Source organism: Barbus barbus (genome assembly GCF_936440315.1).
Source record: "Barbus barbus genome assembly, chromosome: 19".
Lineage (NCBI taxonomy): Eukaryota > Metazoa > Chordata > Actinopteri > Cypriniformes > Cyprinidae > Barbus > Barbus barbus.
In genome coordinates, this window is record NC_136747.1 from 22,030,222 (window position 1) to 22,056,574 (window position 26,353).

The following is a 26,353-nucleotide window of genomic DNA, read 5'->3' on the forward strand; positions in this document are numbered from 1 at the left end:
TAGTTATTTTTATTGTATTTAGCTTTAATTTTATTTTTATTTCAGTTTTAGTTTAGTCATTTCAGTGCTTCAGTTTTTTTTTTTTTTTGAAAACCAGTTAGTTGCCACTGCAGAATTTATAATTAAGATTTTATTTTATTTCAGCTTTATTTAAATTACCAGAAAATATTTGTTAAAGTTATAGATTTAGTTAACACTAACAACACAGAGCTATTCACATATGAGGTCAATAATTTTATTTTATTTTTATTTTTAACTTTGCTAAATGTACACTTCGTATAAAGCAGAATCAAAGTTACCAAATGAAGGAGCCTCAACAGAAAGGCCAGGCATATTGGGATATGTTGACAAGTGTGGTCATCCCAGCATGGGAAGAACATCTATTTTAGTAGACCTTCAACAGAATTACATATGACTTTACATAACATCACATGACAACACCATGACAATTGCCACGATAGCCTTCCCATACTGCCATCAGCATGACCTAAAGCACAGCAGAATACATCAAAAACTCTTTTCAACACGCTTTAGCTTGAGCACATCAGCATTTTCACATTTATAGATGTGTTCTTAGTATTTTTTATATTAAAATTATAAAATCTTTTGCCTCAGCGCCACAGTTGTTGTTGTTAGCTGTCTAGTGCTAGTTAGCATGACAGTGTTGCCTGATTATAGGTTTCCAACTTTCCTTGGGAGTCCTTGAAAGACGGATGGACAAACTGGAAGATAGAAACATAGAGGTGTGTGGGGAAGTGTGGCTGTGAACATTGGGTCACACCAAAGCTATTATTATCCTAGCGGCTAGTATTACAGGCCCTGGGTAGAAAGGGGGTAGTTCCAATCTATGGCGGACGGAGGGGGTCTGGGAGGGGTGCAGAAGACCGTAGCTGTAGGAGCAGACTGGTACAAGATGAGAAGAGAGGAGGGGGTGAAATATGGAGAAAGCAAGGGATTACATGTACTGTGGGAACGGGTGAAAGTAACTGGATAGATGCATGGAATGAGAGTGAGATGTGTTATGAGGAAGAGAGATGCATGATAAACCTTTCATCTGCATGGTTCCATTCCAAAGGTGAAAATGAGCACCTAAATTCAATAAAACTGCAAATAGTATCACATATAGATACGTTTAATATTCTCTGTATAGGCCTAAACCAAAGAAAAATGGTTTTAAGCCAGATAAAAATATACATTTATAGCTGTGTATACCATAAAACTTTATACTACAATTGAAAAGTTTGTAATACATACTGCATTCATTTAATCAAATATGCAGTAAAACAGTAATATTGTAAAGTGATATTATAATTTCTTATTGTTTTTTTATTTTAATATTGCATTTTTCTCTTTTAATATGCTATACTCAATATTTTGTACTCAAGACACTTTTCTCACATTGTGTTTCTATGCAAAACTGAGATTATAATCAACGTTGAAAACAGTTATGCTGCTTAATATTTTTGAGGAAACCATGATACAGGGATTCTTTGAACAAAACCAGCGGTTATTTGATTTTTTTTTTTGTTTGTTTTTGTTTTTTTTTCTGTAAAAAAATTTTTACGGACACTTTTGACAGTTTAATGCAAAACAAATTTATGAGGTTATTGTTTAATTTTCTTTTAAATTTAATTTTTATGTTTTAATGTGTTGCCTATATAACATTTCCAAATGATATAATAATAGTGGTTCATCATAAAAAGGCAATAACGTTAGAACTGCTGAAATTATGGCCAGAAAATTTCCCATTTTCACTTTAATTAGGCTTATCAAGCATGAAAATCACATGCAAACATATTTGATCATGTTAGTCTCAAGTAAAATGATTGAAGTTTTGAGCGCTTTGCACCTCTCTGCATCTACAGTAATTTTCATTGTTTACTTCATGACATTTCTAAAATAAGATTCCTTCATCAGCAGTATAATATTATTAGCATGTGGAAAGACTGTATTTGCTGCTGTAAACAAGAAAAAAAATGGTTCTGTTGTGTTAAAATTACTGTGTTCAAAGTATCACATTTCTAGCTGTGTACCAGCCAAAACATTTCTCAGCCTGAACGCTTGTCAGATCCACATTTACCTCTGCACATCTTTATTTCCATACTAAAAATAGCATCTGTAAGTCCATAAGTCAACATTTCAACAAGTTGTAGTTGATCACCCTAATGCAGTGCATAAAGGATGTTTCATATTCTTAACAGGAGGTTAAATGCTTGTAAATAAATTAGTCACGACACTATGGTTATGCTCGCAGAGACGCAGGGTAGACCTACGTCATGTCCCGATACCATTTACTCTCCCTATCTTCAGGAAATTTAACAAATTGTTTATAGAGTAATTCATGAGATTTGCAGATTTAATTGAAACATCATTTAATAGATGTAAGAATGAAACGCTTTTTGTTTCAGGTCAAACTTCTGGGGGGGTGGATGTGTGTTAGAGAAAGTAGTGGGAATGAAGACACAGGGAATGTATTTTCCAGATGTCTGGGTCTTATACAGATGGTTATAAATCTAAATGTAGACTACTGCTCTTCCGTCGGTGGTCTTACTCGAAGCATGTCGAGAAGATTTTCCTCTATTTTTGGACTCCTTCACCTCTGTCACCTCTCGGATGCGTCATATTGTTTTCGAAAATGAGGGCGACGTTTTACTTTTCTTTTTTTTGGAGACGTTTCTGTAACAATTTATTTGATCGCACCAGAGAAGAATATTTAAAAGCGATATAAAAAGCACTTTTTTTGAATATTCGGTCAAACAGAATGCATAAAATTATTATCAATTGTAATAATTATTTGTATTATTAGTTTAATAGTAATAGTTATTTTAGTAGCATTAAGATAGTATAGTTTTTAATGTATATTGTGAATATGCAACATTTTATTTTTTTTTTTTATTTTTTTGTTAAATATTATAATATTTGTTTATTTATAATATTAAGTTGTTCCATGGGGATTGTACCTGTAAATTGTTTCAGATAAATGTGTCGGCCATTTATCTGATCTCTTGGGTAACAAAAACCTGTGATTTTCTTCTGTGCTCAGCTGTATGGAGAGTACAGGGAGCACCCTGGTGGGTCCCAGAGGAGAGAGGCCACTCGCCTTCTGATGGAGAGACAGCGTAAAAAACACGGACATGGACATCACTACCACGGGCACCACCATCACAGTCACCATGGGCGCTGTCACAGCCGAAGCCGCCATCACAGCCGCCACCATGTGGAGCCGGACATAGGCAACATTCATGACAGACAGGAGGAGCAGGGCCACACGTCCTCCTTCAAGAAACGCCGATCCTACTCCAAGTGCAGAGGTCAATAACAATGAAGCTTGCAAAAACTGGTATAAAATGTATGTGAGGTTTGGAATCTGATAGGAATTGTAATCTTTTCCCAGACTGTGTGGCTCGAGTACAGAAGTTCCTCGTCTCTAAATTGGGAGAAGACTGGATCTTTCTGGTGTTGTTGGGTATTACCATGGCATTAGTTAGCTGGACCATGGATTATGCTAGTGCCAAGAGTCTACAAGGTACTACACTACCCAGAATACCATCTGCTTGTCCTTTACTTATTCTCCTGTTGGTTAATTTCACACATATGTTGTATTTAGTTTGTATCTATTTAACATCTAATTTAATTTCCCTAATTTCTGTCTTATTTATTAAAATTCATGTATTCAAAGTGTGTGTGTGTATAAAGAGAGAGAGAGAGATTTGGGGGTCCATATATCAAAACATTTGAAAATCCCTCTTCTATTTTGCCTAGTGTTATATCATATTCTTTTGTCTCTTTTCCGTGTTTTTCCCACTTCTCAATTCTAAAACTGCTACATTGCTTGCTTTTGTCTTCTTTGCTGTCTTCCTCTTTTTCTACCTTGTGTGCTCCATCACTTCTGTCCTTCTTCGTGTGTCTCAGCCTATAAGTGGTTTTATGGGGAGTTGAGGGGAAATGTCCCACTGCAGTACCTGGTCTGGGTCTTCTATCCCATGGTGCTCATCCTGTTTGCCTCCCTCTTCTGCCACCTGGTCGCCCCTCAGGCCATTGGTGTGTTGATTCATTGTTTCATTAGTTTCTTTACTTTGATTTACTTATTTACTTTTTCTTTACCTAATATCATATTTATATGATGGATTTTTATTTAAAAATTATATAGGCCTATAGATTATCTTTTTGAGATGACCTTTTTGCCTCACCTGCTAGAAGTGAATTGAGAATCTGTTTTTTGTTGCTCGTTAGAATATATTTAGCATACTTTCATTAAAAATATAGCTTTCTCCTTATGACAAAGGGATCATTTAGCTATTTTCTGGCTATGTTTGGAAGCCAAACTCAGTTCTTTACAGATATTAAATGCTTGGTGAGTTCATTTTGGACCATGCCTCTTGATACAATCTCATTTTTTTTATTGAAATCTCTACATACCCTATGTTTGTCTCTTAAAAGTACACTTTCTGTATTCTGTGCCACTTGTAGTTAATATACAGTATATCAGCCACATAAAAACAGTATTTTCTTGAACCACTGTAACTGCTGCGCACTGTTTACTACTCAACAACGCCACCTGCTGGTTCATCTGCTATTCAGCCCATTGATTGCTAGCCTGTGGAAATTATGCAGGTTGCAGGAAGCTATTCTTTTATTTTATCCTATAAAACTCACACTTTAAAATTATTTGAGGTTAGTAGAGTGTCACAGATTATAATGTGATCAGTAACTTTATTTACAGACCTTTCACATTGATTTTTCATGATTCATTCCTTCTTTTTCCAAGCCATTTGATTGTTTTGTCTCTTTTCTTTCCTCCTCTGACTCTTATTTCCCCTCAGGCTCTGGTATTCCAGAGCTGAAAACCATACTCAGAGGTGTTGTGCTGAAGGAGTATTTGACACTCAAGGCATTTATTGCGAAGGTGGTGGGACTCACTGCTGGCCTGGGCAGTGGTATGCCGGTTGGCAAAGAGGTGAGACACATTTGATTTTGCAGTCTCATGTAACATACACAGGGGCCTCACTTTCCATTTTACATGATACAAAATGCACTGTGATTTGGTGAGTATGAGTGCCAGTTAAGGTCAACTAAACTGGCCTCAGCCCCATCTGATGCTAACTTTTAAACTGTGCTATTTTTATGCATTAGGGTCCCTTTGTTCACATAGCCAGTATCTGTGCAGCTGTGCTCAGCAGGTTTATGTCTTTCTTCTCTGGAGTCTATCAGGTAAGCAGAAGTCCATGGAGATCCTGCAATGCATTCGCATCTCCATTCATAAAATTCTGAATGCTCGTTTATCATCCAGGAACAGCTTTTTTTATTACACATTATTTTTGAGGACAGCACTGATATATCATCCAGGGCATTTGTATTATCAAGAAGTATTTCCCATCTTCCCCCACCTGTACCCTCAACTGTGTCTGCTTCACTCCTTTTGTCTGCCTCTGTGTCAGTAGAGCCCATACTGTTATACAGACATCCTCACAGTGGGCTGTGCTGTGGGGGTTGGATGCTGTTTTGGAACCCCTCTTGGAGGTAAAGTGTGTGCAGAAATGGCATTTTCCTTGTTTTTTCAATTCTTTCTTTATAAAGATTTATTTTGTTCTCCAGTAAAGTGTCTAAGCAGAAGTTATAAATATGACAAAAATGTAATATGTAGTCAAGTTTGTGCTTAAAGCAAAAATAAATAAATAAATAAATAAGATGTACACTACCATTGAAAAGTTTGGGGGCGGTTTTTATTTATTTATTTTAAGAAATTAATACTTAGTCTGCAAGAATGCATTACAATTGATTCAAAAGTTAGTTAAAACTTTTAGATTTGTATTTCAAATAATTTTTTATTATTCTGTATTTATGATTGTTTGCCAGAAAAATGTGCAAATATCAAAATATATTTCTGACCAAAAAAATGTTGTCAGGTTTATGCCTAAAACAACACGACTTCATATGCGAAAACCAAGTCCATCTGAGATTTTTCTTTCAAATGAGCTTTTTTATCAGGCTCCTGTGAAAATATCATTGGATATTTTTGAAAATAAAGCATTCAATAACTGACTAATAACCTTTTCTTTGCCATTAAAGTGAAATTACTGAAGCTAAACATATAAACATGATTACAAATGTGAAATATCTAAGATAGACTTATTTAAATAAATAAAAATTTAGCAAAAAGTTCAGATATACACTATCATACAAAATTTGGAGGCAGATTTTTGTTGTTGTTGTTGTTGTTGAAAGAAATTAATATAATAATATCATATAATTGTAATTATATAATTCATTTTATAATAATATTATTTTATTCTACAAGGATGCATTAAATTTAATAAATTGAAAGTGACAGTAAAGACTTTTCCTTGGAAGAAATGCATGATTTTCACAAAAATATTAAGCAGAACAACTGTATTTCAACATTGATATTATTGAGACCAAATTGAACACCAAATCAGCCTATTAGAGTGATTTCTGAAGGATCATGTGACACAGAAGACTGGAGTAAATTCTGCTTTGCCATCACAGGAATTCTATACATTCTAAAGTATATTCAAATAGTAAAAAGTTATTTTAAATAATTTCACAATTCACAATTATATTTCCCATTTTTATCTTCATATTTGATGCATTTAGAAAGTTTTAAATTATTCTGTAGATGACAATAACCGTTCTAAATGTTTCTTTGGTTCTTCCAGGTGTTTTGTTCAGCATTGAAGTCACATCAACCTATTTCGCTGTGAGAAACTACTGGAGAGGCTACTTTGCTGCCACTTTCAGTGCTTTTATTTTCAGAGTGCTGTCTGTGTTTAATAAGGATGCAGGTGAGATACTAAATCATATTCATGAATGAAGGTCTTGGCAGCCTGGGATGTTGGATGTCAGATGACTCATACTCTACCATTCATCTGACATGAGAGATCTTTTTTCCCCATATCTGTTGTTTCAGTTACCATCACTGCTCTCTTCCGCACCAATTTCCGCATGGATTTTCCTTTCGACCTGCAGGAGCTCCCGGCATTCGCCATTATTGGGTGAGAGCGCGGGGGCTGAGAGCGTGCCGTTCGTGGTGAGGGCACAATCCTGAAGCTGTGTGTGTGTGTGTGTGTGTGCCATACTTAACCCTTGACACACTCGCAGACCTGATCACACAGCACTTTAACTCAACCAAAGTGACCAGATGGTGGCAGTATATTTGATTTGTTGGAAGGCCATGTTTCACTAACACATTTTGATGAAGTTTTGCATAATAATTGTGCTCACATTGATCAGAAACAATTCATCAAAGAGCACAGCAATCTTCTTGTCTTATTATAAAACAGTGAATGTGATTTTTGTGTTTGGATCACTGGAATAATGTGATTGTTTTTGTCTTTGATTGCTTTCTCTCCACAGGATCTCTTGTGGGTTCCTGGGAGCTTTCTTCGTTTACCTGAACCGTCAAGTTGTCCTGTTCATGAGAAGACCGAACATTTTCACACGATTCCTTACAAAACAGTAAGAGAAATTAACGCCGCAAATGATAACAGACAATATATTACCTTTACAATTATTACAGGAGTATGCAGTACTCACCGTAGAGTTATTTTGCTGTAATCACAATCTTTAAAATTATTATACAAGCTAAATAATTACAATATGTGTCACATTTTCTTTCTCAGCCGGCTGATTTTCCCTGCTGTTGTGACCTTAGTGGTTACAACACTGACATTCCCTCCAGGCTTTGGGCAGTTCATGGCTGGAGAGGTCAGATTAGAAATATTTGTTAATAACTGATGCTGCAATTTTGTTTATTTTTATAATGAAAAAGTTATATGAGCTATTTAGGATCCACCTCTAATGCAGAGATTCTCAACCAGGAGCCCAGGTGCCTACTAGGGGACCTTAGCAAACTTCCAAAAGGGGCACCAGGATGATTTTAAATGAGACAAAAAAGCATACAAACAAGCTAAAACTACTAAAAATCAAGATATTTCTTAGTTTAGTTTCGTGTCTTTGAAGAACCAGGATTCTCACAGTCTTGAAAAATGTGAATATGTAAGGAAGAATTGTTTTTTAATTATGATTTATAAACCTGGTCAAAGCACTGTGTTCTTTTTTATAAAGAATTTATTATATAGAATATATTATATATCAATAAATATTTTTTCTAATTATGCCAAACTCTAATATTTTATCAGGTATAAACTGAGTAAAATACTTTTAAAAATGCTCATCTTTAATGCTTTCCCAGTAAATCAACTGGAAAGGTACTGGATATTTTTTTAATTTAGAAGAGTATCCCGGAAGAACATTCAGCTCCTATAAACTTTACGTTGAGTGGGAATTTGAGTCCTAAAGGTTGAGAACCACTGCTTTAATGTTTATGGTCTGTCTATCATTCAGACAATCTTAAAATAATGGTTGAATTTTTGAAATAATTCTTTTGGTTGGGTTTAAATGTGAATTTGACTTGTGTTATTCCGCAGCTGATGCCCAGGGAGTGCATCAACTCTCTGTTTGATAACTTCACCTGGACTAAAATATGGGGTTCCTCCCTTCCTCCTGGTCTCGGTCGATCTGCTGTGTGGTTTCACCCTGATGTTAGCATCTTTGTCATTCTTATTCTCTTCTTTATCATGAAGGTTGGTCCTTTGCGATATTTTGTTCACATTGTTCTAAGAAAGTACCATGCACTGACACTGGATTTAGTTATCATGTCATAGTTGTCTAGATGGCTTCAATAAAACCAGCTTGTCATTCTCTCTCTCTCCATCTGTCATGTTTGAAGCTGCTCAAGCAATGATTTTCTTTTGAGTTAGGCTCGTACAGGTTGTGCTGACAGTGGTCTTTGAGATTTTAGAATTAAGGCAATTGTGTGAAAACATTATTGTTCATCTCACAGTTCTGGATGTCTGCAGTTTCCACCACGATGCCCATCCCGTCTGGAGCTTTCATGCCTGTCTTTGTTTTGGGTAGGTCACTGGTATTATTCATTTATTAGTGGCTGCCATTATGGATATTTTCTGATTTATATTTAAGAATGCCTTTATCATACAGTGGGATCAAAAATAAACTATGTTGTCATACTGGAATTTGAGATCTATTTCAAATTTATACTGGGGAAAAACAACATTTATTGATTTGACGATTTTGAACAAATACATGTTTTCAAAGAAATGAGTGTTATGACAAAAAATAATATCAATATTTTATTCATATACATTTTTTCACAATTTCAGGACACTAATCAAATAAGTACTTTTTTGGTCAGTATTCACTCACATTAATATGCGTATGAACTGTAATGAAGAAATATTTAACTTTTATTTTTACATTTATTCTAATTGTAAAAAAATGCAACAATTTTCAGTAGTAGTCTCAGACTTTTGGATCTTACTCTAAATATGTAAATTCACTTTGACTTACAGAAATTAGCCATGCACATAAAATGTTTTATTTTATTATTTTATTTTGTATTATTTTATTTTACTTTATGCAATAATCTTCAACAGCTAAATATGCAAATTCACTTATGAGACTAACAGAAGTTAACCACACTGTTAAAAAAAAAAAAGTTGAGCCAACTTAAAAGTTTAAGGCAACCAGCTTCAGCAGATTTTCAGATCTTCAGCAGAGTTTTCTCAACTTATTTTTTTAGGACATTTCTCAACTTTCTGTTGTATAAACTTAAAACAAGAAGTTGAGAAAACTCAAAAATCTGCTGAAGCTGGTTGCCTTAAACTTATAAGTTTGCCCAACTTTATTTTATTTTATTATGCAATAATTTTCACTAGCTGTCTGAGACTTTCGGATCTCACTGTAAATGCACTTATTACACTCATAGAAATTACTTTTTTTTCCTTTAATATTTTACTTTCATTGAAACACTTTATTTGATTTTATTCTATTTTATTTTATTTTAAAAACGTTTGAATGTCCACTGCAATGTCTTACAGGTGCCGCATTCGGTCGTTTAGTGGGTGAGATCATGGCTACTCTCTTTCCTCAGGGTATCCTGTTTGATGGAATACTGTACCGTATCATCCCTGGAGGGTACGCTGTCATTGGTCAGTCATCCTTTCCACCACTGTTACCTAATGTTTGCTCATACTGTGCTGATGATGTCACTTCCTATTCCTATCCTTTCTTCTCTTAATCTCTGATCTTCCGCTGCATGTGTCCATATACTCTCTCCGTTCATTATGTCACTCCTGGCATGACTCTGTCTTACAGCATTCCATCTTTTCGTCCTGTTACTCTATTGGTCTGTCCCTTTCCCTTAAGGTGCGGCGGCGCTGACGGGGGCCGTCACTCACACCGTTTCCACTGCGGTGATCTGCTTCGAGCTGACCGGTCAGATCTCTCACATCCTTCCTATGATGGTCGCCGTCATCCTGGCCAACATGGTAGCGCAGGGTCTGCAACCGTCACTGTACGACTCCATCATCCAGGTCAAGAAGCTTCCCTATCTCCCCGAGCTGGGCTTCGGCCACATAAGGTGCGCAGACATTGCAAACGCCAGTGCCGTGGCTCCACGTATGTGACAAAACAGCTTGGCTCACAGCGCAGCCAGGTTCCCTCACCCTCGCATGCTGACAGCACCTCAAAGTCCTTGTGATTCATTAGCAGCAGGAGCTATTAGTAAATACACTTGTCAACGAGGGGCGGCAACATGAAGCTTTGGCACCCTTCCAGCTAACAATGAGCCGCTCCACACACATTAGATTTGGGCTATTCATTACCTCTTCATCAAGGATGCACTCTGCGTCTTAATCTACCTTTTTGTGGTCTGAAGTGGAGGTTCTGCTTCAGGACCCAGAGTTTACATTGGACATCAAGTGGTGACCAAACAAGTTACCAAAACTAGCCAAAATAGACCCCACGTCAAGTTTTTAACATTCTTTACGCGTCTTTCAGTTGTTTGTCAATATGCTTAAAGACAAACCATGTGGAAATTCATCAGACGACATTTTCTCCTTAAAACTGCAGTGTACCGAAGTCGGTCTCAAAAATCTGATTTAAAACGTCCCATTTTCTACAGTCACAAAACATGTAACCAATCCGGTCAACTTGTGGAGTGGAGCTTTTCATAGTATTAGCTGTCTAAAATGGCAAATAAAACCATATTTTGTATAACATTAGCAACATTAGCAAAAACGTCATTTAAACGTCATCAAAAATTAGTTTTACAGGATAAAATTATAGGGAGTAAATTAGGCAATGTAAGCAACATGCTAAGTTAATAATATGGCATGGAAAGGCATCAAATTCAGGTTGACCAGAAATATGTAACTGAATCAATATTACAATTTTGGACAATACCAATAAGATGATATTTATAAGGCTGATGTTTAAATTCTTTACTCTTTTGTATAAATAAATAAAAAATGACCACTTTAAATTCTGTAATTGAATTTAGACATCAATATAATGTTATAATGTACAGTACAGGGTTATTATTCTTAACTAAAACTAAAAACATAAAAATGGGATTACTTAAAACGATAACTAAAATAAAATAAAATATAAAAAATAAACTTATTTGATTTCAGCTAGTTTCCAATGTCTTAATTTATCTTGATGTACTAAAACTAAAATATTAAAAACTATATAGACCTATTTAAAAACAAAATTACTAAAACTTTAACTAAAATTAGCATGCAAGCAGAAAATATAAAAATAAAATCTAATTCAATACTATACAATATAATATCTTAATGATATTAAAATAACACTGGTACAGTATGAAAAAAATATATTCTTTTTGAGATTTGCTAAAGATTATTACTGTTATTACTGGGCCTAATATAGTATGCGTCATTATGTTACTCATATTACCAAAGCAGCCAATAAGTTTGATGAAATGTGCCATTTTCTGCTTCCCTTTAAAAGCATATTTATTTTGCTGTTCTAACTATGCACTTTTTTATATATATATATATATATATATATATATAATAAGTGCATTTTATTATTTGAATTAAGAATTGTAGTTGTCTTGTACAAATAGAATAGACCAGAGACCACCGGTCTAGAGTTATTAATCTTATTAAGCTCTGTGTCCACCAGCCTTTAGCCTGTGGCATTACCGCACAGTTTCTGTTTTCCTGCAGCCAGTATAATATCTTCGTGGAGGACATCATGGTGAGGAAAGTGAAGTTTTTATGTTCCCACTCTACATACAGAGAAGTACTGCATTTGTTGGACTCTGCCTCTTTAAAAACCTTCCCGCTGGTCGACTCAAAAGGTAATGTCACGCAGGCTGTCTAGACAATTTCTTGAGTCTAATTACATTTCTCATTATGATATTTTTTATAGCTGCATGCAGTCTACCAAGGGGAGCTATGAATTTTTATTTTGTTTCACTCAAACAATATAAAGCTCTGTTTAAAAACATAACAAGCTATCAACCTCATGTTGTTTGCTTGGCAACATGAGCTTCTTTGTAGAATTTCAAATCAGTCAGGTCCTCTATAAGGACTATCTCTACAGTACAGGCTTTGGAACAGAGCCCTAGTGTCAGAAAACATTTTAATACTCATATGTAACTGGCTTCTGAACTCACTTCACCTTCAACAGAATCTATGATTCTATTGGGCAGCATTGAGAGGTCCGAGCTTCTCGCCCTCTGTGATTGGTGGCTGTCAGCAGAGAGGCGGATCCTAACACAAGGACAGAGCTCACAAGATCAAGTGCCTTTTGCCAGAATCAGCTGGGAATCCTTTGCCTTTGTTGATGAGGAAGAAGAGGAGAATGAAGATGATAAGGTCTATCTATCGATCTATCTGTCTGTCTATCTATCTATCTATTGTTCTGTCATTCTGTCTATCTATCTATCTACTGTCTATCGTTCTATCTATCGTTCTATAATTCTAACTGTCGTGTTCTACCTATCGTTTTATTTTTGGTTCTATCGTTCTTTTGCTATCATTCATTTCTATGAATCCCATCTGTCCATCCACCCATCAAAACACAATGGGACACTGCTGTGCTCAGAAAATATAATGTAATAAATAATAATAAAAATTATATAGTAATAATAATAATAATGAGTTAAGAAATATATTTTTTCCTGAAATATTGCTTTTGTATGCCTTTTCAAAATGACAGTTTGTACTTACTGTTCTCTGTGAATGTTTAGACGATACCAGTTCAAGAGGAAAGAAACGGTCCTGTGCCTCCACCCAAACCTTCAGAACCATCCACCAATCACACGTCTCCCGGTGAGAAACTCTCCAGCAAACATAACCGAGTCATCCTCTTTAGAAACCTTAATAAACCTCAGGCAAGCACTTCTATTGAACAAGCATCTTGAGGCGATATAAGTGATACTCATCCTCTAATCCGCCTTCCGTCTTTTGCGGGTTTTTTTCCTTCTCTCTCTCTCCTCCTCTTCTTGCCTAGATAAGGGTCCTTCCCCATCTTTTGGGAAAATTTTACGTAACTTCTTTTCATCCTCTTCAGAACGACACACAGAAGGTCAGCCACAGGTACATTGTTTGTGTCTATAAGTCCCTTGTGAAAACCTGTGTGTGTCTGTTCCATCAAGTGAATTTGAGTGCACTAAATGAATTCCTCTTAGCATGTATGAAATGTTAATGTAAGTTCGATAAAATGAGAAGAGCCAATGTATTGCTAATGGTCTGCATTAATATTCATCAGTGTTTTTCAAGGACATGTGCGGTTAAAGGGAAGTGAATGGTCTTCCATAGAATGTGTCAATATGCAAATACTCTTTCTAAAATGTTAATGACTTTGAATACTTGGTTCAAATGCACCATATCATGTATACTAGATTTATTTAGCCATTTTTTTCACCCTAGGAGCCTTATCCTCCACCTTTAACTGACACAATGACACCAGAGCAGGTATTACCAATACTATAAGTAATTAGATTCTGAGTAGATATATTAAAGCATGAAAGGGAATTGTATTAATGTAGGTTCTGGCTATTGTTAGATGTTTTAATTCTGCAGAAGAGTTGCTAAAATAAAATAAGGCATAGCAGAGTTGAAGGCTTATGTGGTTTTGATTGGGTCACATAGATCAAAGCCTGGGAGGAGACAGAGATGGACAAACCTCTGGATATCGATCAGATCAGAATAGATCCCTCCCCCTTCCAGCTGGTTGAGAGAACATCACTACATAAGGTGAGAGACATGCCATGTAAAGTCAAGTCTCTTGCTATGTCTCTTACTATAGTGCTTTATACAATACATACTGTGTTGAAGCAGCTTCATGGTAATAAACAGGAAAATATAACAGAGTTAACGTTGAAAAATTCATCAGTTAGAAAACAAATTCAATTTCATCTGTAAAGCAGTTCTACAGAAGATAATAGTGTCATTATTCAGCTCAAGTCAGTTCAGAGTTGATTCAGTTCAGTTCAATAACAGCGTTGATGTTTCAATGCTCATAAATTCGTAATCCAGCTTTATCTACAGAAGAAGTGAGTATAAAGGTTTTTTTATAAATCTTTGCAAATCGCCAAATAATGTGCTAGTTAGCCAGTTTCGCGGCTGAAGTTTAGTATGCTGCATAGATGCATATATTTCTATGGGCCGTGATACGTATGCCATCCTCAATTTTTGGAGCGGTCTGCGAATCTTTGAGTGCATTGACTGTGTGCGTCTTTGAATATTCATTGATTTATTATGGTGAATGCGAGATGGCTGACGTGTCAACGTATCTGGAGCGGTCGAATAGGGAATGTACACATATCTATGGTCTGCTCGTCACTCCACGGAAGAGAGGGGCGGAGTCAGCAGAGCTCACTAGGATTTAAAGCGACATGGACTAGATCAGCGTGCTGAAGACAGAGCTGATTTTGACAGGTTGAAGGTGTTTTTTACACTACCATTGAGAAATTTTAACCAAAGTATGTTACAGACCTTTCATTAAGACCTTAAATAATCATATCAACTTGGGCATCCGATGACCCCTGTACGGGGTGTGTCCTGTAAGGCTTCTTAGTAACAAGCCACTATTATGATTGGCTAACGTCATTGCATAGGAAACAGTATCCCTGCCCCCATGCTATTGCATGTTAGTGTTCTGACATAATCAAAATAAACGGTCATTTCCAGACAAAGCATTATGAAAACATTTACTTACGGTTTGTGATGCAGCTCTAGTCAGATCTAGTACCGCTTCATCTTTCAAGATTCAAGATTCAAGAGTTTTATTTGTCACATACACAATTATACAGAGTATAACCAGCAGTGAAATGTAAGTCAGGTCCGCTCCAAGGACAGTGCAATTATAAAGAATACAAATATTAAGAAGAAGTACAAACATAAAATAGAATAAAAGATAAGATAAAATAAGATAAGATAAGATAAGATAAGATAAGATAAGATAAAAAAATATAAATATAAATGTGCAGGTCAGTATGTTGTTGACAAATAGTAATGAGAGGAATGTGCAAAAAATAATGTGCAAAAAGTTGTACAGAGAATTTGAATAGCAGCAATATGAGGTAGAGAAAAATTATGAATAGCTTATTGATATATGATATTTACATGGAGAACAATTATGAATAACTTATTGATATGGTGATATTACATGGAGTCAAGTGATATTATGACACAGAGTTAGAGTTTAGGAGCCTGATTGCCTGGGGGAAGAAGCTCCTCCTAAGTCTCTCAGTTTTTGACATCAGGCTCCGGAAGCGCTTACCAGATGGAAGCAAAGTGAATAGACGTTACCAGGGTGATTAGAGTCCTTGAAGATTTTAACAGCTCTGTTTTTGCAGCGTTTGAGGTAGATGTCCTGCAGAGAGGGGAGAGCAGACCCTGAGATGCGCTCAGCTAAGCGCACAACTCTCTGTAGTGCTTTGCAGTCCTGATTGGAGCTGTTTCCATACCACACTGAGATGCACTAAGTCAATACACTTTCTATGGTCCCTGAATAGAAAGTTTTCAGGATTGCTGGTGAGACCCTGAATTTCCTCAGCTGTCGCAGATGGTACAGTCTTTGCCTGGCTTTCTTAACCTGTGTTTGGATGTGTGTAGTCCAAGTCAGGTTCTCGGAGATGTTTACACCGAGGTACTTGAAGCTACTCACCCTCTCCACAGGGGTCCCACTGATCCTGAGAGGAGAGTAGGGCTGCTGCTGTCTCTTCCTAAAGTCCATGATCAGCTCTTTAGTTTTCCCCACATTCAGAGAGAGACAGTTGTCCTGGCACCATAATGTGAGTCTCTCTACCTCATCCAAGTATGCGGTCTCATCGTTGTTGGAGATGAGGCCCAGAACCACAGTATCATCAGCGAATTTGACAATAGATGTGGAGCTGTGAGAGGACACGCAGTCATGCGTGTAGAGAGAGTAGAGCAGGGGACTCAGGACACAGCCCTGTGGGGCTCCTATGTTCAGAGTGATGGAGTTTGAGGTGAACTGGCCAACTTTCACCACTTGAGGTCTGCCGGTGAGGAAGTCTTGAATCCAGTCACAGAGTGAGGAGTTTAGGCCGAGGTCTGTGAGTTTAGATGCCAGCTTGATGGGGACTATAGTGTTGAAAGCTGAGCTATAGTCAATGAATAGCAGCCTTACATAATTTCCATTGTTGCTGTCCAAGTGTGTGAGGGAAGAGTGGAGAACGTGAGAAATGGCATCGTCCGTGGATCTATTTGGGCGATAGGCAAACTGAAGAGGGTCCAAAGTATCAGGGATGGAGGAGCAGATGTGGCTCTTTACAAGTCTCTCAAAAACCTTCATGACTATAGATGTGAGGGCAACTGGGCGATAGTCATTCAGGCAAGAGGGTTTATTGTTCTTTGGCACAGGGATAATAATGGATTTTTTGAATGAGCCAACCCAACAAATGCTTCTTTGTGAACTCTCCATGACACTGTGCCTTCTTTACAAAACAAAATGCTCCAGACATTCCTCTGACATGATCCGGGGTGCCATTACAAATAAACTATCCACTTGTTCCTTACACTGGGATCCTTCTAATATCTGTACAAAGACGTGAATGAGCTGTTTATATCAGACGCATCAAAGTGAACATTCTTTCATATCAGCAGTGATTGTAATTTTAAATTAAGCGACTGTACAACAGTAAGTGATTCCTTACTGACGTCTGTGCAAAAGATCAAGGAAAATTTGGTTTCTCGTCATGAAAATTACATTTAAATTACATTGTTAAATGTAATCTAACAAATCTCAAAATGAATAACTATTTTTCATATTGTGCATTATGTTGTGATCCCTAAATTCACTTGTAGATTTAAAACTAATACTTTCAGTTTTAGTATTTTCATTTATTTTAACAAAATAACGTAGATTTTAATTTGTAATATGTTAAATAACATTAAATTTAATTCATATAATTATTTAATATTTTAAAAATAATTATTGGCTTATTGTTTCAGACAAAATTCTAATTATGCATTCCTATTTATTAGTGTAAATCAGTGATTTCTAAACTTTTTATCAGCCAAACCCCTTTAACCTAAAATATTGAGATTTTAAGTTAATATTTAAATAATTCAACAACACTTTTGCATGTTCACAGTTCACTGATGTCTGTAAATAGTCACATGGCACACAGGTAAACAAAATATTTTAAAATAATATATAAAATAGTATGTGAGTGTTTTATTTAGATTTTTATTTTTTTTTTTATTGTACAGTTATTTATTTATTTACATTTTACATTTACTTTAGCAATTAATAGCTTTTTATTAACTCACAAATCAGCAGTTTGGAAAACGCTGACATAAATGGAATAATTTTTTTGTTGTTCCACCCCCCAGACTCATACCCTGTTCTCTCTACTGGGCCTTAGTCATGCCTATGTAACCAATACTGGAAAACTAGTGGGAGTCGTGGCACTGAAAGAGGTAGATCATCCATCCATCCATCCATCAGTTGTTGTGACTAGTTAATTCTTCTTTTCCAGATTGTCTAACCCTTATTTCTTCTTCTGCATCAGCTCCAAAAAGCCATCGAGGGTTCCACGCGCAGTGGCGTGCGCTTGCGCCCCCCTCTGGCCAGTTTCCGTGACACAATTCGTAAAGCTTCAAAGCCTCCTCAGGCCTCCTCCCCTCCATCCTCACCCGGCTCCACCACAGCTCCCTCCCAGCCTCTGTCCGCACCCGTGGTCCCTCCCGTCCATTCCCCCAGCCCAGCGGCCCCAGTGCAGCCAGAGAAGGAAGAGATGGAGGTGTGGATTGAGGGCGTGAAACGAGAGGTGATTCTGGGTAACAGGAGTAGCACAACGACTGGAAGCAGTAGTGGCAGCAGTAGCAGGACAGGAAGTAGTGACAGTGAGACAGGAAGTCTCGATAGCAGCCCAACCCTACCGCCCTCCTCTCCTCCATCCCCCATCCCTCTCTCCACTCTGCAGCCCGTCCCGGAGACCAAGGAAGGTGAAGAAAACGAGGACGAGGAGCCCCTTTAGAACAAGTAAAGTTTGTTTTTCTTTTATTTATAGTGTGATCAGTGTACTTTTGTTCACTTTTATTTTTATATAACAATTTCATGTTTTTTATGTTCATGTGCTCATTTCAAAGATTTCAAAATGTCTGTTCTTTTCCGAAATTCCACTCAAGTTTGTTCTCCTGCTCTCTCTTCTGCTTCCTTTTCATCTATTCTCTTCCTCTTTTTCCCCTCTATACATTTCTGTAAATAATTTTATTTTCCTTTTTTCTTCCTCTTATTCTTTTTTCCACTTAAGGGGAAAAGATAATTGACAAAAAATGTTAAGGTGAAGAAGAAAACTAAAATCTCCTCTTCCTCTAGAATGTTCCGTAAATTTTCCTCTTTCTTCTTTTTCCTCTTGATTTTTTTTTTCTTCCTCTTTTTTCTACTTACACTTGCCCTGTTTATTTCTCTATCCTCTAAATATTTCTGTAAATAAATGTCATCTCTTCCACTACCACTTGCTCTTCCTTTTCCTCTGAAAAAATCTGTTAATAAATATAAATTGCCCCAGTTGAAATATGTATCATGTATCATGAGATTGTTCAAATAGGTGCTCTTTTTTTTCTCCCCAATAACACTTCAAATATTTCTTGTTTATCAGTAGTTTAAAGTAACACTGACTGTGTGGCTGCAGCTATTTTCAGTGGGATTGTAAACAAAAAAAAAACATAAATGGGGAATCTTCAAACATTGACTGATTATATTAAAAAATTATTCTACTGGAGCATCAAAACATGAACATTTTCATTTCTGACATAAATGATAAAGCTGAACCAGGTTTACATGTGGTAGACATTATTTCAGACCTCATAAAAGCACTTGAAGTCTTCATACACCTGGATCGTTTCATATGAACTCTTTAAAGGGCGTGAACACTTATGTTATAAAATATAAAAAATAAATCCGCAATGGATAACGCGTCTGACTACGGATCAGAAGATTCTAGGTTCGACTCCTGGCTGGCTCGCTCTACAGTTTGGGGAAGTCGTTAGAGAGTCGGACTCGTAATCCAAAGGTTGTGGGTTCGAGTCTCGGGCCGGCAGGGATTGTAGGTGGGGGGAGTGAATGTCCAGCGCTCTCTCCACCCTCAATACCATGACTGAGGTGCCCTTGAGCAAGGCACCGAACCCCCAACTGCTCCCCGGGCGCCGCAGCATAAATGGCTGCCCACTGCTCCGGGTGTGTGTTCACGGTGTGTGTGTGTGTGCTATGGATGTGTTAAATGCAGAGCACGAATTCCGCGTATGGGTCACCATACTTGGCAGTATGTCACTTCACTTCAAGTAGTTGTCAAAAATATCTACTATATATACTTAATAACTTTCTTTTCACCTGGAACACATTTTCCTTGTGCCCTTTTCCAGTTATACATTTTTCAGCAATTTAAATTTCAGGGTGTCCTTCCTTAATGAAACCCTTTATGTCCTGCCTTCATCTGTCCATATTTTTTTCTGAAAACTCTCTCTCAGGTGTCTCATGTCTTTAAACCAAGGCTGTTTATGAACAATCTATATGTTGGTTCATATGATCTGCTGTCTTCTTTTAAATGTTACAGTTAATTAAATGTGATTTTATATCTGTTCAGTCTATGAGCAATAACTTTGCCTCCATTTTTCGTTTGTTTGTTTGTATTTGTCATATTTATTAATTTATTTATTCGTTCATCTCTTTCCTTCTTGGCGTGACGAGATATCGACAGAAAAATGTTTGATTCTTAATGTAGCTTTGAAAAATGTGATTATTTTTGTCTCATATCTTCCAGGAATTAATAACAATTCAATAAACAGTGATACATTTGAATTTAAAAACTTTTATGGTACATACTTTTGAGATTAGTCAGAGATGATAAATGTTTTTTTGTTTGTTTTTTAAACATTGTGTAAAATAGTGATTCAGTGAAATAGTGAGAGAGCATCTTCTTAATATATCTAAACAATTTACTCATAACTCTCTATAGCCATTAACAAATGAGACAGACCTTCACAATAAGGATTTATTTACAGCACATTAAAATGCACATTATTTGAATGAGGTTACAGGATGACACTGAATGGAGTTGAAGAAACTGCAAGATCGCTATACCTAGCTTTATTTTATATTCCTCGATTATCAGAACTTCATTTCTGATTTCACCGCATTCCCATTCTGCACTAAATGCATCATATTTCACTGAAAATGACAGAAATATGACCTTGTGACATCATTACTGTCAGCTATTAACGTTGCCATCTTTTGGACATTTCACAAAGAGCTCTGACATTGAAGATGCTGAGAGTGTACTTCCCAAAGAACGTCATTTTGTTCGTTAAACACGAGAGATCATCCACTTCAATCTTTCTCATTTCACCTGCTCTCGAATTTCGTTCCAAACACAGCCATTAGAGCTGTGAAAATGACACTCTTTAGGCAGACGCTAGCCCTACGATGTTTGAAATATCACAAATGACAACTCGCAGGCCTCATTAGTATAGAAAAATAAATGTTGCCTCAGCATTGCATAACGTCATTAATCAAAAACTCTCAAAATCATCAAAGAATATAAATCGTTGCTAAACCAAATGCCTTCTAACTCTACCTTTTGGATGTGGCAACATTAACACTAAATTAGTTTGTTTTGTTTTTCTCGCTCTTTTGGAACGTATATAAGTTTCGACACAAGTTTGAGATGTGCATGCTAGTAGAGGGCACTTATTTCTGCAGCGGGTATTTCAATTACAGTTTATTAAATAATTAGTGGAAAGCCTGCAAGCATTAACCAGAAAAGCACCTTCTTTTCACTTCTTTCCACAGTCGTATGGTCTGTCGTGACAAAAACACACTGTGACCGAACATGCAAACTAGCCCATTACCACATGATTTAACTGAGGTAATGAGAGTTTATCTCTTTGCATTATGTCAGCTACAGGGAAAGCTATAACGTAAATAACATGGAAAATATGCATAACATAAATGGCTTCTACATGTTGTTCACAAAAAATGGACCCATGAGTTGTCTTCCGGATCCACAGTTTGGTTTCCCACAGTCTCAGATTCAACGGATTAAAAGTATCCAAAGTTTCCTCCTCTTTTTGCATGAGAAGATTAATGGAACTTCCCGGAATGACGATGATGACTCTTCAGTTTTCCTTTTGTTGTTCAGTGCAAATCAATATTGAGCAGCTCAGCCAGGCAGATAAACACATACATAGATGAGAAAAAACGTTGAAGTACAACAGAAGAAAACAAAAACTTGAGGACAGAACCGGGCTGTCGCTAAGAAGATAGGCAATACATTCGTTTATGTCCATAGTAGTGCATAAGTCTTAGTAACAATACAGTTAGGATGTTGAAAAGGGCAGCACTGTTTCCATTTGGGCAGTATTGTGCTTGGATATATTAAGAGCAAAAACATTTTTTCCAGGGTGTGTACGTGTGTGTGCATCAGTGTTCGTGTAAGAGTGAGTGTGTGTGTGCGAATGTGACGGAGGTACATAGGGGACACTTCACGCAAACGGCAAATTCATAACGTTTTTTCAGAATATACCTTTAAAGACACATACATTCACACATTCATACTTACATACAGTACATACATGTTATATATATACACATACAAATACATATTGTTTCATTGGCTTTTAGTTTTATTACAAAAAATCAATATATATTATTACTATGTGGATACTGTTAATTCAGTCACTTAAATACTCCCAAAAAAAACAAAAACGCATGCACTTTCTTTTGGTTGTAATGATTTCTCAGTATTGCACTCTTCGTTTTCATTTGCAAGCAGCCTTGGACTCCAGCGCTCCCGCCATAAAACAGCAGCAGCACATGTAATGCATCATCCTGGCTTTGACGCTCTCCCATGTTTAGTCTTTATATGCTCCCGGCTCTCAGAGCATGTTCTTTAGGCGTTTAATAACAAATAAATCTGTTCCTGATGTGACAGTCCGTACGAGTACACATCTGGGGTAAAAGGGCGTATACAATAGCTTAACTGGTTGATTATTTCACAGACAGTTTTGTTTTTGTTTTTGTTTTTTTTTGTTCCTCGCGCCATTCTTTCGGCTGCACCTTGATTTGAACCATCAGTTAGTTGCCACAACGACAACAGCCCCATCCTCCACCTCTTCTTTCTCCTCCAGTGATTGGACGACGCAGGGTGTGACCTCGTAGGTCATGTGCTCAGCCACTGGCTCTGCTGGTGCTTGCCCTGGGCTCAGGCCCCCAGGTGGGGTGGAGTACTCTCTTTGAGGCGGAGGGGTCAGGGCGAGAGTTACGGATGTCGGCTCGGGTTCGAGGGTGAGTGTTATGTCATCCTCCTTGAGAAAGATAGGAAAACAAATAAAGGAATGGTTTACCGAATTTGCTGAAAAATTAACAAAGCCTCGGGCCATCCAAGATGTAGATGAGTTTATTTCTTCATCAAAACAGATTTGGAGACATGTAGCATTACATCACGTTCTCACCGAAGGATCCTCTGCAGTGAATGGGTGCCGTCAGTATTTAGTGAAATACATCACAAAAATCCACAGCACTCAGTCCATCAATTCATCTCTTGGGAAGCGAAAAGCTGCATGTTTGTAACAAACAAATCCATCAAGGTGTTTTAAATTTAAACCATAATTTTTGGCCTAAATACCAGTCCATAATCCATAATAATGCATCTTCTAGTGGAAAAAGCCTGTTGTCTTTTCACATCAAAATCCACCAACATTTTTGTTTAGAACCGTTTTGGACTGTTTTTGCTTGTAAATGGTGCTTGATCTGTGCATATTTCTATCCTGATTCAGACAATTTCACTGGCGAAAGCAATATTATGAATAATTTATATATATATATTAGCATTATCATATATTATGAGGCAATAATTTGAAGTTATAAACACACAGTTTATCGCTTCACAAGACATTCATTGATGGACATGTGGATGCAGGGCCGGAGTGGGACTCATTTTCAGTCCTGGAGTTTCATGCCTTAGACCGGCCAACTTTTTTTGTCTTTTTTTTTGTACCGGCCTTTTCAGTGCCGCCTTTGTGCTTTCTATTATCCACTTTTACCTATTATTTTTTTCTCTATTTATTTTATTTTATTTTGTATTTTTTTGAGCAAGGAATGAAATTCCTTCTATCTTGAAAACTGCTTATGTTCGGCCATTATTTAAAGGGGGTGATCCAACTGTATTGAATAATTATAGGCCTATTTCGAAATTGTCTATTTTATCAAAGGTTTTGGAAACGCTTGTGAATGATCAATTAAAAGAGTTTCTATCTTCTAAAAATGCCTTATCAGAGTTCCAGTACGGTTTTAGGAAAAAAACACAGTACATCCACAGCATTTATAAAAGTATTAAATGATTTAATGGTTTCATTGGATAATAAAAACCATAGTGCTGCTCTTTTTATCGATTTATCTAAGGCTTTTGATTTTGTAGATCTTGACATTTTGAAGCAGGGGCTACCTGGTGTAGGTTTATCAGTAAATACTGTTAGATGGTTTGTTAATTACTTATCAGATAGATCTCAATGTATTCATATAGAGGGACTCACGTCTAGTACTCGGAATGTAAAGATCGGCGTACCACAGGGATTGGTCCTTGGGCCATTATTATTTATTTTATATATTAATAATATTGGGAATAACCTTGCACATTCAAGTTTTCACTTATACGCTGATGATATGGTGATTTACTCCTCTGCATTGACACTGACATCAGGCTGTGAGTCATCTTCAATCTGATTTTGATGCAGTTCAGCATACACGGAGCGATTTAAAACTTGTTCTAAATGCGGAGAAATCTAAACTTATGACGTTTACAAAAAGAAAGTCTACACATTCAAGCTCATGCTCAACTACTACTCTTCAGGGTTTGGAGATTGAAGTAATATCTAAATATAAATACCTGGGGTTTTTAATTGATGATTTTGGACCTCATAGTCATTACCTTGTGAGAGAATTAAAGTCGAAACTGGTCAAGTATTGTCTTTCTCTTGCAGCAAGGAAGAGATTGGTAGCAGCAACATTTTTGCCAGTGTTGGATTACTGTGATATCACATATATGCAGGCACCTAAGCATTGTTTACAGGCGTTGGATTCAGTTTGTCATGGAGCATTGATGTTGGGCTTATGATCAATAAGTTGTTTCTATTCGCCCAAACTGATTTGGCAAAATCAAAACGCGGATAATGAAAGTGAACTGCCTTCAGCGCGAGTCCCGCATGATTAGACAATGATTAATTATCGATTGAGAATTTGTTATTGATATGGTCTGGTTAAAATAATAATATGGGCTGCAAGAAAATAATAAATAAAAAGAGTGGGGCTGCTATGCAGGCAGTCTAGGGACAACATCCATATTTCAACCCAGTGGCATGACAACCCTTTCAGAAGACCGGCCCACCGGGAATCCTCCCGGTGCTCCCGATTAGCCAATCCGGGCCTGTGTGGATGTTTTTTATCAGCTGTTTAGACTCTCATTCTGACGGCACCCATTCACTGCAGAGGATCCATTGGTAAGTGATGTAATACTAAATTTTTCCAAATTTGTTCTGATGAAGAAACAATCTCATCTGAATCTTGGATGGTCTTGGAAGTACATTCTCACTGAACTGGTGGTGAAGGAAGTGCATTAAAATATCCCACCTTAGCTTCCTCTTCCTCTTGCTGCTCCGGGATGCATTCGGCCTCCACCACAGATTCCTCGCCATACACTTCTACCATTCCCATTTCGGCCATGTTCATGCCCATGTGTCCCATCATCTCCACCTGATGGGGCTCCACCTGAGCTGCCGCCCACAGGTCAGCCAGTCTCGGGTGAGTGGGCGGGCCCAAACTGTGAATAGTGCTGTTGGGCGTGGCTTGTAAGGAGTGGGAGGCGCTGTGCAATCGATATTCCAAAGACTTCAAGAGGAAATATAAGAAAAGAGAATCAGTAAGAATCCGTAAAACTCTGAAACAATAAATATTTGAAAATCTGGTATGTATGGTATAAAAATGTGTACTGGACATCTTTAATGAGGGAATAAACTGCATTACTAACAAGCATTGCAAGAGATGTAAATTATTTATTTTTAATCAAAATATTAAAAAAATTGTATTTCAGTTCTTGATTATAATTCCTTTAAAACATGTTTAGTTCATTTATTTATATTTAAAATTGCGGAATATAGATTCTTAGGCAGCATTCATTTGATCAAATATACAGTAAACAGTAATATTTTGAAATATTATTATTATAATTTTCTTTTTTTATATATATTTCAAAATGTAATTTATTCTTGTGATGGCAAAGCAGAATTTTCATCCTCATATGCAAATTTGTTGCACAAGAAACTTTTCTTATTATTAGTGCTGTCAAATGATTAATCGACCAAAATAAAAGTTTTTGTTTACATAATATATGTGTGTGTACTGTGTATATTTATTATGTGTATATATATAAATACACACACATGAATGTATATTTTTCAGAAAATTTTATTTTTATATATTAAATATATGTATTTATAATATAAATTATATAAATATAAATCTAGACATGTAAGCATGTAAATATTTTCAAAATGTATTTGTGTATTTAAATATACATAATAAATATACACAGAACACACACATATATTATTCAAACAAAAACTTTTATTTTGTATGTGATTAATCACTATTAATCGTTTGACAGCACTACTTATTATATATTACACATTATTCTTTACATATAATTATATGCATTTTAAATGATTTTAAAGAATTTCTAATCAAATGTGATTAAAATTTGAAATATTAATTAATTGAAATATTATTACAATTTAAAGCAGAATTTTCTATTTTGGTATATTTCAAAATTTATTCCTGTGATGTCAAAGCTGAAATTTCATTCTTATATGCAAATTTGTTGCTCAATAAACTTTTCTTATTACATTACACGGCATTCTTTACATATAATTCTATGCATTTTAAAGAATTTCTAATCAGTCACTGAGTAGTC

General features: G+C 36.4%; 2 protein-coding genes across 3 annotated transcripts in view; one reads left to right on the forward strand and one right to left on the reverse strand.

Moving 5' to 3' along the window:
* Positions 1-847: 847 nt before the first annotated feature.
* LOC306885812 (chloride channel protein-like) lies at positions 848-20,193 on the forward strand (the record flags this gene model as incomplete). Its single annotated transcript, XM_079442596.1, has 23 exons — positions 848-982; positions 3,044-3,311; positions 3,395-3,526; positions 3,913-4,041; positions 4,824-4,957; positions 5,134-5,211; positions 5,442-5,520; positions 6,678-6,803; positions 6,929-7,013; positions 7,375-7,476; positions 7,641-7,725; positions 8,448-8,603; positions 8,864-8,933; positions 9,918-10,028; positions 10,246-10,459; positions 12,075-12,208; positions 12,541-12,728; positions 13,103-13,184; positions 13,366-13,451; positions 13,785-13,829; positions 14,007-14,111; positions 17,721-17,807; positions 17,900-20,193. The coding sequence occupies 23 exons, from the start codon at positions 848-850 to the stop codon at positions 18,365-18,367; spliced, it is 3,099 nt and encodes a 1,032-aa protein (XP_079298722.1). The 3' UTR covers positions 18,368-20,193.
* Positions 20,194-20,373: 180 nt separating this feature from the next.
* The window catches only part of LOC306884977 (uncharacterized protein), a 29,730-nt gene continuing 23,750 nt past the window's right edge, over positions 20,374-26,353 (reverse strand). For both annotated transcript variants that reach the window (XM_079441259.1, XM_079441258.1), the window contains 2 exons: positions 25,015-25,272; positions 20,374-22,694 (listed from right to left, as the gene is read on the reverse strand). In XM_079441259.1, coding sequence (XP_079297385.1) covers positions 22,461-22,694; positions 25,015-25,272 — 492 coding nt within the window. In that variant the 3' untranslated portion in view covers positions 20,374-22,460. The remainder of the gene's footprint in view (positions 22,695-25,014; positions 25,273-26,353) is intronic.